The following is a 15,589-nucleotide window of genomic DNA, read 5'->3' as shown; positions in this document are numbered from 1 at the left end:
CTATTAAAGTCTTTAATTTTTCATCAAATCAAGATCATCCATCTCATCACCTTGGTCAAATGCACTCCAAATCAGTTTTGTATCCTTTCGATTGTAAATCCATTCCTCAACAGTTGCATACAAGTGTACACCAACTTCAAAACCATTATCAACAACATTGACATTGACATTACCCGTATTATCTTCTTTCAAGCCACATTGTGGTTGTGCCTTAAAATTAACACGTTCCAAAGAGTCTACTTTTATACTGTCAATCTAATAAAAGTTTGATGTAAAACTACTAGTCTTATAACTACTTTAAGTTACAAAAAATAATAATAATAATAACAACAGCAATTTGCATCTTATAATACAAGGATTCTATCCCTACATAATCATAATGAACTCTTAGAATTTAAGTTTCAAATATTTGATATAAACTAACAAAGAATAAAAGTAAAATATACTGAGAGGTTAGGGTTTTTAAGGTAAGTAATAAAAGTAAAACAAATATTAAATTAGGGTTTTAAATAAAAATGATATAATGAAAAAAAAAGGGGTCAATGAATCTTTAATGTTTGATTAAAGATGTTTAGAATCTTATTTTAATTTAAGAAATAAGAATTTTATAATTAATTGTTTAAAAAAACTCTATTTAATTTATTTAATATTATTTACCTAAAGTTTGAAGTTCCTAAAGTTCGATGCTAATGAATATTCCAAATTCTGATAAATTAATGATTTTTTTTAAGTCTAGCTAAGGAAAAAAAAAAGTTTATATAAGAACATTGAGTTTTTGTAATTCAACTTATAATACATTTTTTAAGAAATAAAATACAGTATATTCTTTTAATATATATATATATATATATGTGTAGATATTTTGACATTGTTCGAAAGTTCACCTGGATAGGGGAAAAATTCAATATAACCCCGGAGTTTTTACGAATGTTTGCCACCCTTAAAATTACATTGATCGCTATATAATACTTTTAGATGACGTGGGGCCGATTAAAGTTCACCACTCCGAATGTGTGCGTTATAAAAACCTTAGACGAAGCGTGGTCCGAAGTGTAAGCCAGATTTTTGTGGCAGTCCTACGTATTATGAATCTCTTGGTGGGCAAGTTGGATCTTTCCTATTTCCATGTCTTCTCTCATTTATTCCCTTGTTTGGCATATCTGATCTCATTCATCTATAATTGTGAGACTAAGAGAAGAGAACCGAACAAAACATGGAACCCTCCATCTGTGATTGATATAAGCTCTATGTGGTTTTAGTTTGTTGATTAAATTGATATTATCTCGTAAGTTCAACAAGACTGCACAAACAGGAAAAAAATGTGGAGGAGTATTTTGAAGCACAGCGTTTCAGTATTTGGGAGAAGAAAGACATTAACACAAGTCCCATTTCAATATATCAGAAGTATTAATAATGTTAAACCTCCCTTATTGCTCCCTGACATTTTTCCGTTTTCATCCTCGTCGGAAACGGAATCTCAATCTCCGCCGTTGAAGTCCACGGAGATTTCATTTGCTGAGGCGAAGAGGTTGATAAGATTGGTGAATATTGAGGGGCTGAAGATGAAGCTCGGGATGCAGGGGAAGGAAGTGATCGGTTACAAAGAGTTGATTGAAGCGTGTGAAAGCATGGGTGTCGCCAGGTCTCTGGAAGAGGCTATTGCTTTCGCACGTGTGCTTGATGATGCCGGAGTTGTTCTTATCTTTCGTGACAAGGTGTATCTTCATCCCGATAAGGTGAACATTTTCATAGTTTCGGTTTGCTTTTTAATTAACTGTTTCATTACTGAAAGATTAAAGAGATTTTTATTCTATGCTAATCTTGTTTTAGGAATTTAAGATGGAAATGAATAACATGAAATTTGTGGATACTTTATTCCTCTTGTTTTTGGGGTCTTTTCAGTGTCAACTTTTTTTTTTTTTTAAATGATATGACAAGAAGCAAAGGGCTATTTGAATACTGATTTAATGTTTGAGTTTTTTCTTTTTGGATCCGATTCAGTTTAATAGAGTTAACAACGTTTTGTCAAGATATCTAAAAAATTCAGTTTATATTTTTATTTGGTAGAGATATCTAAAAAAAATTCTTAAATAATTTACTTTTGTTTGTTAAGTTATCCTTGATTGCCAAGATAGCATTCTTCGTATAGACTTAGCTATAATCAGCTATTCTTGATGCTTTTTGCGCTGTCAAATACAGAACAGAGCCTTAAAACACTAATATATATATTTGATATTAGTGATTTCTCAAATTTCATCCATGTGTTTGGTGTCTGTGGGTCCACATATGAGAAATATCGTATCCAATACTTCATACATGTGAGACTGTAACACATGCTCGATCTGCAGATAAAAGCCTTTGAATTGTGCCTAACCGAATATGTTTGTGTGCCATGCCTCTCTTTTTTAGTGTGCTCAAATCAATGGCCAACAAGACATAACGCATTTGCAATGTTGTTGGTGCTTGGTTGATGGCTATCTATGTCTGACACAGATGTTGGATGAGGAAGGAGAAGATTGTCAAATATGTAATATAGAGCTTTTCAAAGACAGGAACTATCAGATCCTAGTCAGACTACTTTGTGAAACATAACAAGATTTATTGATTTTGCCTTGGAGACTTTGATCAGAAAACTTTGCTCAAGCATAATACTCTACCCACCAGATGGGAACATAAGTAATGGAATTTTATTCTGTTAACAAGTTGCCTCAGGATTACTGATTCAACTCCAACCTTTCGTTAAGAAATCTGTAGCTTTTGAATGTTTGACTTGCTTGTCCTTTTGCAGGCCTTAATTTAAGGTTTTAGATTCAGGAGATGTATACACATAAGAATTCTTTCATAAATTGTTCAAAATATATAGTTAAAATGCCCTGGATAATTGTTCTCCTCATCTTGATTTTATTATCTGTTATGCTAATTCTTGTTTTTAATGTCCAGGTGGTAGATCTTGTTAGAAGAGCAGTTCCTCTTGCTCTAACTCCAGATGATGACCCCATGAGGGATGAATTAAAGATGCTACAAAAGAAGAAGGAAGAAATTGACTTGCTAGCTCATAGGAAAGTTCAGCGAATCCTCTGGGGTGGGATGGGTTTCTTTACTCTACAGATGGGTCTTTTCTTCAGACTAACATTCTGGGAATTCTCATGGGATGTTATGGAACCTATTGCATTTTTCTCCACCACAACTGGCATAATCTTAGGCTATGCCTACTTCTTGTTCACTGCTAGAGATCCCACTTATCAAGACCTTATGAAGAGACTCTTTCTCTCCAGGCAGAGGAAATTATTCAAGAGGCACAATTTTGACATTAACAAATTCAAGGAATTACAATTGAAGTGCAAAACCCCCCTTGATGCTAGTACCTCTCTCAAAAATCGTACAGGGCTGGAACTGGAGCTTGAGGATGCTTTACATAGGGACTAACTCAACTCTGTTCACATTTATTTGGTCCAAAATACATCATCATCCTAATCTATATTGGTAACATGTTTGCCCCCTCTTGTTTTCATGCAGGTGGGGCAAATATTTAATTTTTTTTTTTTAAAGTACATACCACCCATGAATTTTGTTACATAAATTCATTTTTGTGCTAATAGTAACCTATCTGTGAGCTTCAACAAGCACATAGTTTTCAATTTGCCAGTTAGTTTTGTAATTTTTGGTAGGTTTCACGGCTCATGTCAAATATATTATATTTTCAATACCAGTTGTGAGACTATTTGTAGGAATTTCCAAATGCATGTATAAATTTGCTCAATTTATGGCTTCTTATCGTTTTACCTGTATCGAAAAGGTGTAATTCACTAAAAGTGGTTTATTATAAAATATTTTTGTTTCGCCTGGGAAATTGGTTGATGAAGTCGTAATCTAGTACCGCTTTGTGTTTTATATCTCATCCAGCCTCTTACTTATAGATGCATAACATTCATCACGGATAGATCCTTTTTGTTAGAAGATGTTAATACGAGCCATTCTTATCGCAGTTGCAAATCCTGATTAGTACTTATCATGTTATATTTGCAGATATAGATACAAATTCCTTGTGCCAGATTTGTTTAAGAAATAGCACAACCAATAATGATAATTAAGTACTGTTTCATGGCGAAACTTACACAACTTGACCTTACTAAGCTAACCTTGAGACCTTTCTTCCAATCTTAAAACAGGAAAAATTGCAGGATCAAATTTCTTCCTGCAACCCAATATCATAAATTGAGAAATCATGGTCACAAGAACTATGGAGAGGTTGTTGTATGTCCATAGTTGCATGACCTTGAAGAGACATGGTTTGAGAGAGTTGGACTCTTAGTGATGTAGCTTCTGCAGTAGCTGCAATCAATTCATCGTGCAAATGTAAAACCTGGCTTTGCAATGAGGCAATGAGACCGACACTACCATAAACTGGATCCATCACCCTTGCTTTTGCTTCATACACCATGCTCTTTACTGCATCTTCTCTCCTGTCAAATGGAATTTTCTGCAAATAAATCAAAAGGGATTTAATAATGCAAGTAGATGAGCCGTATATATGAATCATTTGTTGACTCGTAAACCTGAATGGTAATTAAAATTAGAATGGTTACTTGTAACAATTTAGTCAAGTTACTGGCACCAAAGACTCGATGAACAGCTTCAAAATTGTGAGACTCAGAAGGTGGAAAATAAGGTAGAAATATGCACTGAGTGGTGCAACGCCTGCGGAGAAGCTTGCAAGCAGCACATGGCATTGGCATTGGCATTGGCCCTGTCGACATATTTTCATGCAACTCTAACTAACCAGTCTTTTAATTAGGGGTATAAATAGCTACAAATAATGAGAATTATGATGATATTTATAAGCCAAATTGGAGTTGAATCCAGAAAATGAGCTGCAACTTGCAAGATATCTTCTGGTAGATATTGCTGGATAAAAAAGATTTTATGAATATCCTGGCAAACCATGTTTGGGTGGGTGTCATTTTCATACAAAAGTCCAATGAACCGAATGGAAAATACTGGAGAAGTGCATTAATTATTAGCCAAATTTTCATGTGCTATGAGTTTACATATGATTACGATAACGCTAAAAAGTAAAACATAGGATACTGGGAGAATACTCTTTACTTGGATTATTCACCACCATCGAAGAGACAGAATTCACGCACGGCGGCCTTTTGTCGGTCGACTATTTTCAGATTAGATTTTTTTTATTTAAAATTTTATTGGAGTAGACAGAAGATACTTTCTTTTAGGATAAAATAGAATCTCATTATTTTATCTAGATTTCATAACAATTAGTACTCCCAGAACGGATAAATTTTAGTGCCACGCTTTGCTAAAGAACCCATCAGAGGTTAGATTCGATAAGGAGTATTAAAAATTATTTTAATAATTTAATTTTTATTATTTTGTTTAATTTATAAATAATAAAATATTTTAATAATATTTTATTATTAATAATAATATAATAAAAAATATAATAGATAATTTAATTATTATCTCTATTTTAGGTATTAAAAAATTATTAAGATAATTTTTATTTTATTATAACTATATTTTTATTTATTAATTTTTTTAAGATAAAAATAATCTCATTTTTAACTAATATAATAAATAACATAAAAATATTTAATAAAATAATATGTTAATATTTTTTATTATCTTTAATTAAATATAATAATTATTTTTATTTATTTATTTTATTAAATATAATAATAATAATAATTTATATCTAATAATTTTTTAAATAATTTATTTTCATAATTTTTTAATTTTAGTCATGAAAGATTCTCCAAATCAAACATTTCCTAAGAGTGGACACAAATTGTCATTTCAAAGCTTATCAAACAATAGCACCATTGATGAAAGCCCATCGGGAGAGATTATCCTATTAGAGTCCATCGTATGTGGTACTGTTATTGAAAGAGCATAGAGAGGTGGCACCAATTGTCTTATTGAAGCCCATCTCACAAGCACAGCACTGTAATCGTGCATTGAAAATCATAAAATTAGTAAGACAATCAGTAGACATGAAGAAAATACCATTAACAAAATATCCACTAATATTTTACTATCAATTTTCACAAATAAATTACCCACACCCCTCAAAACCATATCGAGACCAATTAAAACTTTTCGTATTTCCACTTGAAAGATAGAACATAATTAAATATAGGCCAAAAAACTTATTTCCACTCAAGGTATAGTAAAAATCTTAAATTTTTATCCTCCAATTTTTAAAAATTCAAACATTTATTTATAAGCAAATTTTTGTTGAAAATCTCAGTTGGAGTTAGAGGTAAAATCGTTATTTAATAAAAAAAATTTATTATATTTTTCTCTTTAAATTTAAAAATCTCACAATTTTTCTCTAATCCAAAGTTTAAAAAATGATAAATACCCCCTTAAAGTTTGTTCCTCTCCTCTCTAACATTGATTAGCAGTCTCCGACTATCGATTATCCTCTCTCAAGTCTCTCTTCCTTACCTCTCTAATTGTATTCAACTGAGACAAAAATGATGCATGATAAAGACAATGTCTCTTCGCCTAAGCTGAAGACAACCAAAGATGCAAGGGAGAAAGATTGGAGGGATAGATAAGGTGGGAGGGAAGATGACTGATAGCTGGAGATCACCAATCGACGTCGGAAAGGAGAGGAACAAACCCTATAGTGATATTTGTCATTTTTTAAACTTTGGCTTGGGGGGATATTGTGAGATTTCTAAATTTAAGAAAAAAATAAACTTAAATTTTTTATTAAATAAGGATTTTATATCTAATTTTAATTGAGATTTTTAATAGAAGTTTGTTTATATGTAAATATTTGGATCTTTGAAAGTTTCACAAGAACAGCTTCTGCTTTTAAAGGCCAACACCCAAGCTAGTGGCTGGTAGCCTTAAAAAAAACAAAAAAAGCTTTCTTATAAATTTTTTTGGTTTTTACTTCAAAAATTTCCTTATATAAACCCCCTCTCCCTCGCAAAATTCATGTACACTGACATTCTCAATTTTTCATTATTCTCAATCTTATATTCTCTTATAAATCTTTTATTCTAAAACTCTTTGAATTTACAAGTAATATTTCTTTGAAGTAATAATTTAGTTTTCATTTTAATTTTATCAATTAATTGTTGTTTTTTATATTTTTATTTATCAAAATATTTTATAAATAGATTCAATGTCAAATAATTTCAATCTATTTAAATATAATTATGTTGGCACTCATGATATTATTGATGATATATGTGAAACGGAAGGAGAACCAACTAGTAAAAGTGAAAGAGCCACAGGTTCAATAGAAAGAAAAAGAAAAAAAAGTCTATGGCGTGGAATCATTTTGATCAAATACAGAAAACAATCAAAAGAGGCGTAATTCATTGAGTAGTGTGGAAACACTATAGTTCATATTTAACATGTGTAAGTTTGGATGACACAGGGCTTCTTCACCGACATATTATAAATTATTGTAAAAAAAATTCACATGAGCTCAGAGGATAATAAAGAATTACTTTCACCAGATCGCGATTTGTTGGTCCCCACGCTAGTGTAGCAGGATGTCCCAATGGTCCCTAGCACATAAGAGAAATGCCCACATTCACTTACAATCAAATAAAATGTGAGACTACATGGTCAAGTATGTTGTCACTTTTAACCAACTTGTTCTTACACTGAAATTGAAATATTAGAATAGATAATGTAGAACCGTATTTAAAACAATTTCTAGGTCTTCTCTTAGGTTAAACATTTTTAAAAATTTTTAATTAATGAAATTAAAAGTTATTGAAAAATTTTGTAGTTTTAATAGTGTTATTTCAATAACTTCAAACTTATGGACAATCATAAACCAAGACATAGGGTATTTATGTGCAGTTGCTCATTACATTAATTTTGATTGATAATTGTGCAAAAAAGTAATTGCATTTAAAAATTTAGAATATCTGCATAAGGGTCTTAATATTTACTGAACTTTAGCAAATATTTTTTATGAACATAAAATTAATAATTATATTTTTATAATGACTTTTGATAATGCAAAAAATAATGACAAAGTTATTGAATTAATGTTGAATCATATATTTGTTTTATTTAATAAAGGATTATTTCATATTAGATGTGCATGTCATATTATTTATTTAATAGTTCAACATGGTTTGAGCATGACTAAAGATGATATATCAACAATTAGAGATGTCATCACATACATTTCATCATCTCTATCACAAATACAAACATATTATAAATTATATAAGTCAATAAAGTTAAGATGAAAAAAATTAAAAACAGGTTTTAAAATTAGGTGGAATTTAACATACCTCATGTTGACAGCATGCAAAGGGTATGAAGTACTTATAACATGATTCTTTAATACATAACCAAAAGATTCGAAAATTCATGTTTTTTTGATAGATCATGATTAAGAGATTGTTATGGGTCTAATGAATAGTTAAAGTCATTGAAGACAGGCACAGGCTAATGCTTAGGTGTATACTATCCAACTGCTTGTTTAATTTTGTATAATATGTTAGAAACTAGTGATATTTTTAAAAATTATAAGTATCATAATACTTTCCAAAGTATATTTACACAAATGGAATAAAAATTTAAAAAATATTGAAATAATTTTTTTTTTACTTTATGTTACTACCATTCTCTTAGTTTCTAAGGCAAAAATATTATGAGTAAAAAAATTATTTAATGATAATTTATTAATCATTAAAACTGTTAATTACATACACGATGTTAAAAAAATTTTATTGGAAATATATAATATTTATGAAAATATATATGAAAGAAAAGCACAAAGTTTAGAATCTGGCGTAAATTCTGGTAGTTTAGGTAGAAGAAAGTCACATATATAGTCATTCTTATGCGAAGGTAAATAGTTTGTGGGTCAAAATTCAAATTATGAAGAATTTTATAATTATATCAATATTGATTATTATCTAAAAATTGTTAAATGATATAGTGAAATTATATATTTTGATATGGTGGAAAGTAAATCAAGAAAGTTTTCTTATGTTTCCCACCATAGACTAAGATCTACTAACCCTTTTGATGTCGACTGTAACATTGAAATATGTTTTTAGTGCAATGGATGTATGATGGATGATAAGTGATTCAATTTATATTCAAATATAGTCGAGACAATCATGTGTATGAAGGATTGAGTGAAAGTTAACTTCAAATTACAGAATCAAGTTGTAGAAAATATCTTTAAAAAATTAAAAAATTTAGACATTGAGAACAAGTAAATGATGACATATATATGATACTTATATTTATAATTGTACATTATATAAATAAATTTATTTGTAATATGTTATAATATATTTTATCATATAACCACAGTATTGTCATAATATGTTTTATCATATAACTATGATATTTCTCTGACATGAGTGAATGTATTAATAAAATGTTCAAGATACTGTCTCAGTTTTACTAATAAAAAAATAATTTTTGTTTAATTTTTTTAATTTAAAAAATGCAAAAATTGTTTTAACGGGCTAGCTTATGTGACAACCAATTTAGGGCCCTGCACAACACAACTTCATATATATAAAAAGTTGTGTCGTGGGCCTTAAGTATTTTGTAAACCGACTCGATTTGAAGGCCTGTAATTATATAAACCTTGGACCTGACACAACTTGTAAGCCTAATGAACTGCACTAAAGCTGACCTGACCTAACTCATTGCCATCTTAGAATCAGCCAGCCAGCATCCTTTCCTAGACCTTTCATGGTACAAGGCCCAAATCCATCTTACCGCAAGATTTGGCATGCTCTACAGCTGAAGTGTCTACAATTAAACAATAAGGTACTTTTTTCCTTTACTAGAGGCCGGTGGAACTAAAGGCTGTCTTGTCATTTTAAAAAATTACAGGAGAGGTGATTTGTTAACTAGTTTAAGTAATTAATGATGATATTTTATAAATTAAGTTGGGTTTAATGCAGAATTTTTCCTTAGATAGAAAGCATGGTATAAGGGAGTAAATTGTTAGTTATGATACTTAGCAGGGAAGTTATTAATTTGACAAAAGTGGAAAGAAATTAAACTCAATTAAGTTTGATTGAAATAACTCCACCAGTTTCAGGAATACTTTAGTCGGTTTTACGCTGTAATTTCAGTGGAAAGAAAGTGATGTGGCTTTATATTTATTTAATGGCCAAAAGGACTTATTCTTACCCAAAGTTTATTCTTTTCTTAAGTTTTTTTTTTTTTTTATTTTTGAAAAACTTAAACATCTACTCATGAATTGTTAAAGTTAATAAAATCTATTTGTTTTAAAATTTTAAGTCATTTTGTTCTCTAAACCCTAAAAGCTAATAATTTTCTCTTAAATCAAATTTTAAAAAATAATATTTTTTCCCCAGTCAAATCTTTTTCCTAAATGCCTTGTCTTCTTCTAGGTAGATGCATCTTTTTAGATAAAGATAAAATTGACGATCTTGTCTTCGTTTAAGAAGACAATGAATGTTGCACAATTGGTTAAAGGGAGAATATACATGTGAGAGAGACCATTGGACGAAGAGGAAGAAAAAACATTAGAAGGGAAAGACCACCAGAGATGACATTGGAGGAAGTGGTTAGAGATTGAAAAATAAACTATAGGGAGGAAAATATTAATTTTTAAAATTTGATCTAAAGAAAATTATTAGTTTTTAATATTTAAAAGAAAAAAAAGTTAAAATTTTAGTTTATTTTTAATATTATTGATAAAATAATGATTTTATCTTTAAAGTTAATAGACTTAATAATTTATAAATAGGTACTTAAGATAATTTGTAGATAGATATTTAAGTTTTTAAAAGATGGAAGGTGACAACTTGATTAGAGTGAACTTTTGGTGGCAATAGGACTTTGGCCTTACTTAGCTAAGAAAATCGAAGATTGGACTTGTAGATAACCAACAAGATAAGGTTTGTCTCCTATTGGCAGCTCTTTTTTCCCCTCTTCGCCCATTACACCTTTAAATCAGAAGCAGGAGAAGAAGCTGAACTGATACTAAATTGCTTACAAATGTTAATTTCAAGCAGCATAAGTTTGCAAATAGGTGGTGTTTCCATTTCCACTCAATATGGAGCGTCAGTGAGATCACCCTCATTATCTTTTCCTCCATTCTCCCAAACCCACTTGAAGAAATGCCCCACCAGAAATTCTTCTTGCTTTACTACCGCTGTGGCTTCCATTGACTCTACCCAACTCAGTTCCTCCTCCAATCCTCTTCCCGAAAAGGTTTCTTCTTCTGTGATTGGTGATTTGTTTGAAGAGAAATTTTAAATTTTTACAAATATAAATAACATATTGGGAATGGCTTTTTTGTTGTTTGGATAAGCAGGAGGGAAGCAACAAGTATTATTTTGTTGTTGCGAATGCCAAGTTCATGCTGGATGAAGAGGAGCACTTCAAGGAGCTTATGTTTGAGAGGCTTCGTAATTATGGTGAACGTGATAAGGAGCAGGATTTTTGGCTCTTGATTGAGCCCAAATTCTTGGATAAATTCCCCAACATTACTAAAAGACTACGCAGACCTGCTGTCGCTTTGGTTTCAACTAATGGCCCTTGGATTACGTAAGAAGTTCACCCAATTCTTGCCATTCTTTGCTTCTTTAGATTCAGTAGTTTATGCTCATATTTCGCCATTTTTTGAGTCAATGATAGCTTGCTCTTTTGTTTAGGCTATTTGAAAGTCATCCAACTTAAATTTATGAGAGTAAGAATTCTCTTTTTTCTTCTTTTGTTTATAAGAAGAAAAAAAGACTTAAATACCTGGAATTGATTTGATGAATTTATATATCTATTTGATACATGACGTTCTAATTTGATACACAATAACTTCGAAGCATCTCCCCTAGTGGAGAAACCCTCCTATTCGGTTCTAGGGGTAATTGTCCATTTATTTCTATCCCAATTAGCCATTTGCAATTGATGTTCTCTGTACTGTTATTTTTTGTGGTAGTGTTGCAAGTTAATTCTACATTATGGTGTGACTAACCAGGGAAGGATAATTACTTAGTTTCAAACTAAGAAGCATTTTCTTTTTAGGTGAACCAGGCTGTTAGTGCACCATTCTGCAATTTTTTCTCATTGTGTTTCTGTTTGCAACACTGTTATTTTTAATAATTGGGTTTTGAGCAATATTATATTGACACACATTGAATACACAAATGAGTATACAAATGTTATCAAAAGATTGAGTGTTATTGTATTCTTAATTCAAAATCACTCAATCACATGATAATACATCATGTGTGTACACATTTTGATAGTCAAAAGTGTGTATATGTAGTGTTGGGTCTTTTATCCAAAAATAAAAATGAGAGTGATATCAAATCAGAAAAAATGGTTAAGCGAAAGTAAGGCTGTCATCATAGCATAAGACCAATCTGCTGCAAAACTACCTAATACCCACAATATCTGAGTAGGAAAATCCAGTTATTTCTATGATCAGCTTGATAGAGTCCAAAACTAGCAAATCTGAACTGGACACCAGATAGAACTTCTTGCTGTTTTCTAAATACCAAACTTGGATTCCCATCAATCTGCTTTAAACCCTCTGCTGCAAATGTTTTGCTTTTTCTCTTCAAATTCAGAATCTCCAATTCTCTTCTCTTCAATGAATACAGCAGATCTTCAATAGCTTTTGCCTAGTTCTTAAAAAGATGTCATAAAGGCAAAGATTTCTGCTCTGTGTCACATTTACATGAAAAATACAAAAGCTTTACTAGTTTAGCAGTTTTGTAAGTCTTTTTGACATTGTAGATGATCTTTTATAGAATTCCTAGGCAAGAAACGAAGTTTTGTCAATGAATCACACAAGCCAAACTAGACCAGTTAACATGAGAAGGTGCTTATCAAACACATTAAACAGTCTTGCCTTTTGAAAATTTTGTTTGTATAACTGTATACAATTCTCTCCCCTCATAGAAAGGACTAATGCTATGGTACTCTGATTCATCAACATGTCTTTTGCTCTAATTAGATGCTAAATGATCATGATGAACAAAGAAGCATCTTTATCATGTGTTTACCGGATGCATTATAGATTATCTTCTGATTACTATGCTATCTCACTTCTATTAGTTTAACTCTAGAAATTGGATTGTCCCATGGTAATTGAAATTCCTGTCACCTTTTTAGGTTTAAATAATCTCTGTTAATTCTTGCACGATAGATTTTCCCAATTGCATCTCTAGTGCTTATCATGTGTCTATACAGGTTTATGAAATTGAGATTGGACCGTGTTTTATCAGACGTATATGAAGCTGACAGTCTAGAAGAAGCTCTAGCCTCTAATCCTGCTACTTTAGAGTTTGAGAAGCCAGAAAAATGGGTAGCACCTTATCCAAAGTATGAATATGGATGGTGGGAGCCCTTCTTGCCCACTGGAGCAAAAGAGTCAAAAGTATAACACACCTGTTCCTTCTCTTTTTGTCCTTTCTTTCATTGTTGGTGAGGAATTTTCTATTTCTTGGTAAGTATCGATTGACAGTTGAAGATGGTGGGGTTTCCGGGCAATAGTGAAGGCAGTTGATATTTTTATTCTCAAGGATAGTACTTCAGGACGTATTATCTAGATGTTGATATTTAATACTTTGAGCAAATTGATTAATTTCTTTAAGTAACATTGTTCAGAACCAATTTGATCTGTTTAAAATGAAAGCAGTGAAATGAAAATCAAATCATTCATGGCTCTATAATATATTACTTGCAGTGAGTTTTACAAATGCTTGATATAAAATGAAATTGAAAACCTGTTAGAACTAACCAAGCTGAACGACGTATATTGCCACATCGTTCAAAGAAAAATGCACAAATGTAAGAGACTGAAACGGCAAAAACTCCAGGTAATATGCCTTTGATCGGCTTATGATCGATGGTGATTTTGGCCTGACAGAATTGGGAGTTTATGAAGATACTTTTCATCTAAAATTGCATATTGCTTCTTCAATTCAGCTATAGCTTTCTCTGCAAAAGTGTCCACTTGATCCTCATGCTTCTCATACAGCATTGGCAGCGTCAGCACCATCACAAATACTAAATTTTTAGCATAACATAGCGTCAGATTCATTGTCTTGTTTACGGTTAAAGAATTGACATAAGGAGAACAAACAAGAAGTTACTTAAGTATAAGAGGGTCAAAAAATTGAACCAACTGCCCACAACTGAGAGAATCCACAAAATCCCCGTAGCCTGCAATTCTCACCATTAGAGAAACCAAGTGTAATTAGACAGGATAACAAGTATAAAAGTTACCGAGAGAAATGTCTTTATGTCCTGGTTGGAAGCCAATTCTTGAAAATTTGTATATGCTCTGTTAAATTCATTCCTCAGCAACAGAGCAACCTTCACCAACGCATCTTCTCGTATATTAACCTCTGGGAATTTTAGAGGAGACCTGTGAAGGGCTTTCACTGTTTGTTATGCAATATTGTCCAAAAAAGGTGTGCTAGTGACAGTGGCTGTGCAGGGAGACACGACTCTTGCTAGCACAGCTCATATTAATAAATTGAAAACCACCATTTCAATATGAGAAGATAAACTTACAGGCCACTGAAAACAGCTAAATTGGAGCATAGAAACAATGCTGACAAAGCGAGAATAAAAGAATGGCAAATAAAAGTTATCAAATGATAGCCCATACACTCGAACAGAAGCCATATCACTGTCCCTCCAGCCAATATGCCTATTGCCACTTGCTTCTTTCTCCACAGTAAAATGTCAGCAGCTGAACACACAAACGAACAAACAAAAAGCAATTCTGTTATCAAAGGCATTGTTATTCTAATTAAAAATAATGAAAAATTAAGCCTTTATAAGGTTGGCAATTTCCGAGGTCAAGTCCCACTGGAAAATCCCTAGAATGAAAGCAAAATACCTGCAACATCCACTCCTGCTGGGATTTAATTTTGTTATTATGGGCATTGTCATTCTAAATTAAAAATACAAAACAAAGCAACCCTTTATAAGATTTACATTTTTCGAGATCAAGGCCCATTTCTAGCCAAGTTCAAGGCAACAATAAGTGACTGAAAATGAAGGGATAAGTGAAAAGAGCAATACAATTTCCACCACCGAGGACATGATGAACAGACTTCTGGCGACCAAACAAGCGACGCTTCTGTCCGAGAGAATGCAAAAAATCTCTGGGTTTATGAGGATTGTCCGATGCAAAATCAGAATCGAGATCAGGAGGATTATGACGATGGTCATCCATTGTGGTTATGTGATTAGTAATTACTTGAAACCTTTCGTTTAATTAATCAATCAATTTCTTCTTCTTCCTTTAAATTTCTTACTAATCATCGGAAAGAAACATTCAAAGCCCGCAACATTCGCATCCCGACTTCATTGATTCCATAAAGTCTCCCGCCATTTGCTTCAATGCTCATATAACCACGTGTTCATTTCCCTTTTGCCTTAGCCCAATTTGTTAACACTAAAATTTTGTTTATAATTAAAAGTTTGGCCAAATGACTAATTCCCACCCAAAGTATCCTGCTTTCTAAAGTTTTTATTCTTTAACTTTAAAAATCTCAAACACCCACTCATAAACAATTAAAGTTAATGGAATCCTAACCTTTGAAAATTTAAACTTTTTTTCCCT

The 15,589-nt window shown here is 31.6% G+C and overlaps 4 protein-coding genes across 6 annotated transcripts; 2 read left to right on the top strand and 2 right to left on the bottom strand.

The window, feature by feature from the left end:
• Window positions 1-1,044: 1,044 nt before the first annotated feature.
• On the top strand, window positions 1,045-3,785 carry LOC123218446 (calcium uniporter protein 6, mitochondrial-like). 3 transcript variants are annotated; one of them, XM_044639906.1, is made up of 2 exons: window positions 1,045-1,736; window positions 2,941-3,785. In XM_044639906.1, the coding sequence occupies exons 1-2, from the start codon at window positions 1,320-1,322 to the stop codon at window positions 3,424-3,426; spliced, it is 903 nt and encodes a 300-aa protein (XP_044495841.1). In that variant the 5' UTR covers window positions 1,045-1,319; the 3' UTR covers window positions 3,427-3,785. The 3 variants fall into 3 exon arrangements, 1 of the variants encoding a protein (XP_044495841.1); XR_006502698.1 differs by lacking the exon at window positions 1,045-1,736 and adding an exon at window positions 2,325-2,676 and having other exon boundaries at window positions 2,941-3,082; XR_006502697.1 differs by lacking the exon at window positions 1,045-1,736 and adding an exon at window positions 2,325-2,801 and having other exon boundaries at window positions 2,941-3,080.
• Window positions 3,786-3,992: 207 nt separating this feature from the next.
• On the bottom strand, window positions 3,993-4,793 carry LOC123219766 (LOB domain-containing protein 24-like). Its single transcript, XM_044641747.1, has 2 exons — window positions 4,587-4,793; window positions 3,993-4,480 (listed from the first exon to the last, which is right to left on the bottom strand). The coding sequence occupies exons 1-2, from the start codon at window positions 4,755-4,757 to the stop codon at window positions 4,184-4,186; spliced, it is 468 nt and encodes a 155-aa protein (XP_044497682.1). The 5' UTR covers window positions 4,758-4,793; the 3' UTR covers window positions 3,993-4,183.
• Window positions 4,794-10,905: 6,112 nt separating this feature from the next.
• Window positions 10,906-13,684, top strand: LOC123218048. The gene is made up of 3 exons (XM_044639246.1): window positions 10,906-11,217; window positions 11,321-11,553; window positions 13,201-13,684. Exons 1-3 carry the CDS (start codon window positions 11,002-11,004, stop codon window positions 13,391-13,393), a joined length of 642 nt encoding a protein of 213 aa, XP_044495181.1. The 5' UTR covers window positions 10,906-11,001; the 3' UTR covers window positions 13,394-13,684.
• LOC123218047 (reticulon-like protein B6) lies at window positions 13,654-15,336 on the bottom strand. Its single transcript, XM_044639245.1, has 5 exons — window positions 15,046-15,336; window positions 14,530-14,710; window positions 14,239-14,380; window positions 14,106-14,175; window positions 13,654-14,019 (listed from the first exon to the last, which is right to left on the bottom strand). Exons 1-5 carry the CDS (start codon window positions 15,197-15,199, stop codon window positions 13,850-13,852), a joined length of 717 nt encoding a protein of 238 aa, XP_044495180.1. The 5' UTR covers window positions 15,200-15,336; the 3' UTR covers window positions 13,654-13,849.
• Between the last annotated feature and the right edge of the window lie 253 nt (window positions 15,337-15,589).

Source organism: Mangifera indica, chromosome 6 (assembly GCF_011075055.1).
Source record: "Mangifera indica cultivar Alphonso chromosome 6, CATAS_Mindica_2.1, whole genome shotgun sequence".
In the NCBI taxonomy this organism is placed as follows: domain Eukaryota; kingdom Viridiplantae; phylum Streptophyta; class Magnoliopsida; order Sapindales; family Anacardiaceae; genus Mangifera; species Mangifera indica.
This window is presented reverse-complemented; position numbering and strand designations above follow the sequence as displayed.

Bases quoted from the DNA above. Each gene is read 5' to 3' on its own strand.
- LOC123218446 (XM_044639906.1), top strand. From the start codon at position 1,320: ATGTGGAGGAGTATTTTGAAGCACAGCGTTTCAGTATTTGGGAGAAGA. The intron at 1,737-2,940 runs GTGAACATTTTC...TTTAATGTCCAG, and splicing joins TGTATCTTCATCCCGATAAG to GTGGTAGATCTTGTTAGAAG.
- LOC123219766 (XM_044641747.1), bottom strand. From the start codon at position 4,757: ATGTCGACAGGGCCAATGCCAATGCCAATGCCATGTGCTGCTTGCAAG. The intron at 4,481-4,586 runs GTAACCATTCTA...ATTTATTTGCAG, and splicing joins ACTTGACTAAATTGTTACAA to AAAATTCCATTTGACAGGAG.
- LOC123218048 (XM_044639246.1), top strand. From the start codon at position 11,002: ATGTTAATTTCAAGCAGCATAAGTTTGCAAATAGGTGGTGTTTCCATT. The intron at 11,218-11,320 runs GTTTCTTCTTCT...TTGGATAAGCAG, and splicing joins CCAATCCTCTTCCCGAAAAG to GAGGGAAGCAACAAGTATTA. The intron at 11,554-13,200 runs GTAAGAAGTTCA...GTGTCTATACAG, and splicing joins ACTAATGGCCCTTGGATTAC to GTTTATGAAATTGAGATTGG.
- LOC123218047 (XM_044639245.1), bottom strand. From the start codon at position 15,199: ATGGATGACCATCGTCATAATCCTCCTGATCTCGATTCTGATTTTGCA. The intron at 14,711-15,045 runs GTATTGCTCTTT...TTGTGTGTTCAG, and splicing joins TGTCCTCGGTGGTGGAAATT to CTGCTGACATTTTACTGTGG. The intron at 14,020-14,105 runs GTAACTTCTTGT...CTAAAAATTTAG, and splicing joins TTTGACCCTCTTATACTTAA to TATTTGTGATGGTGCTGACG.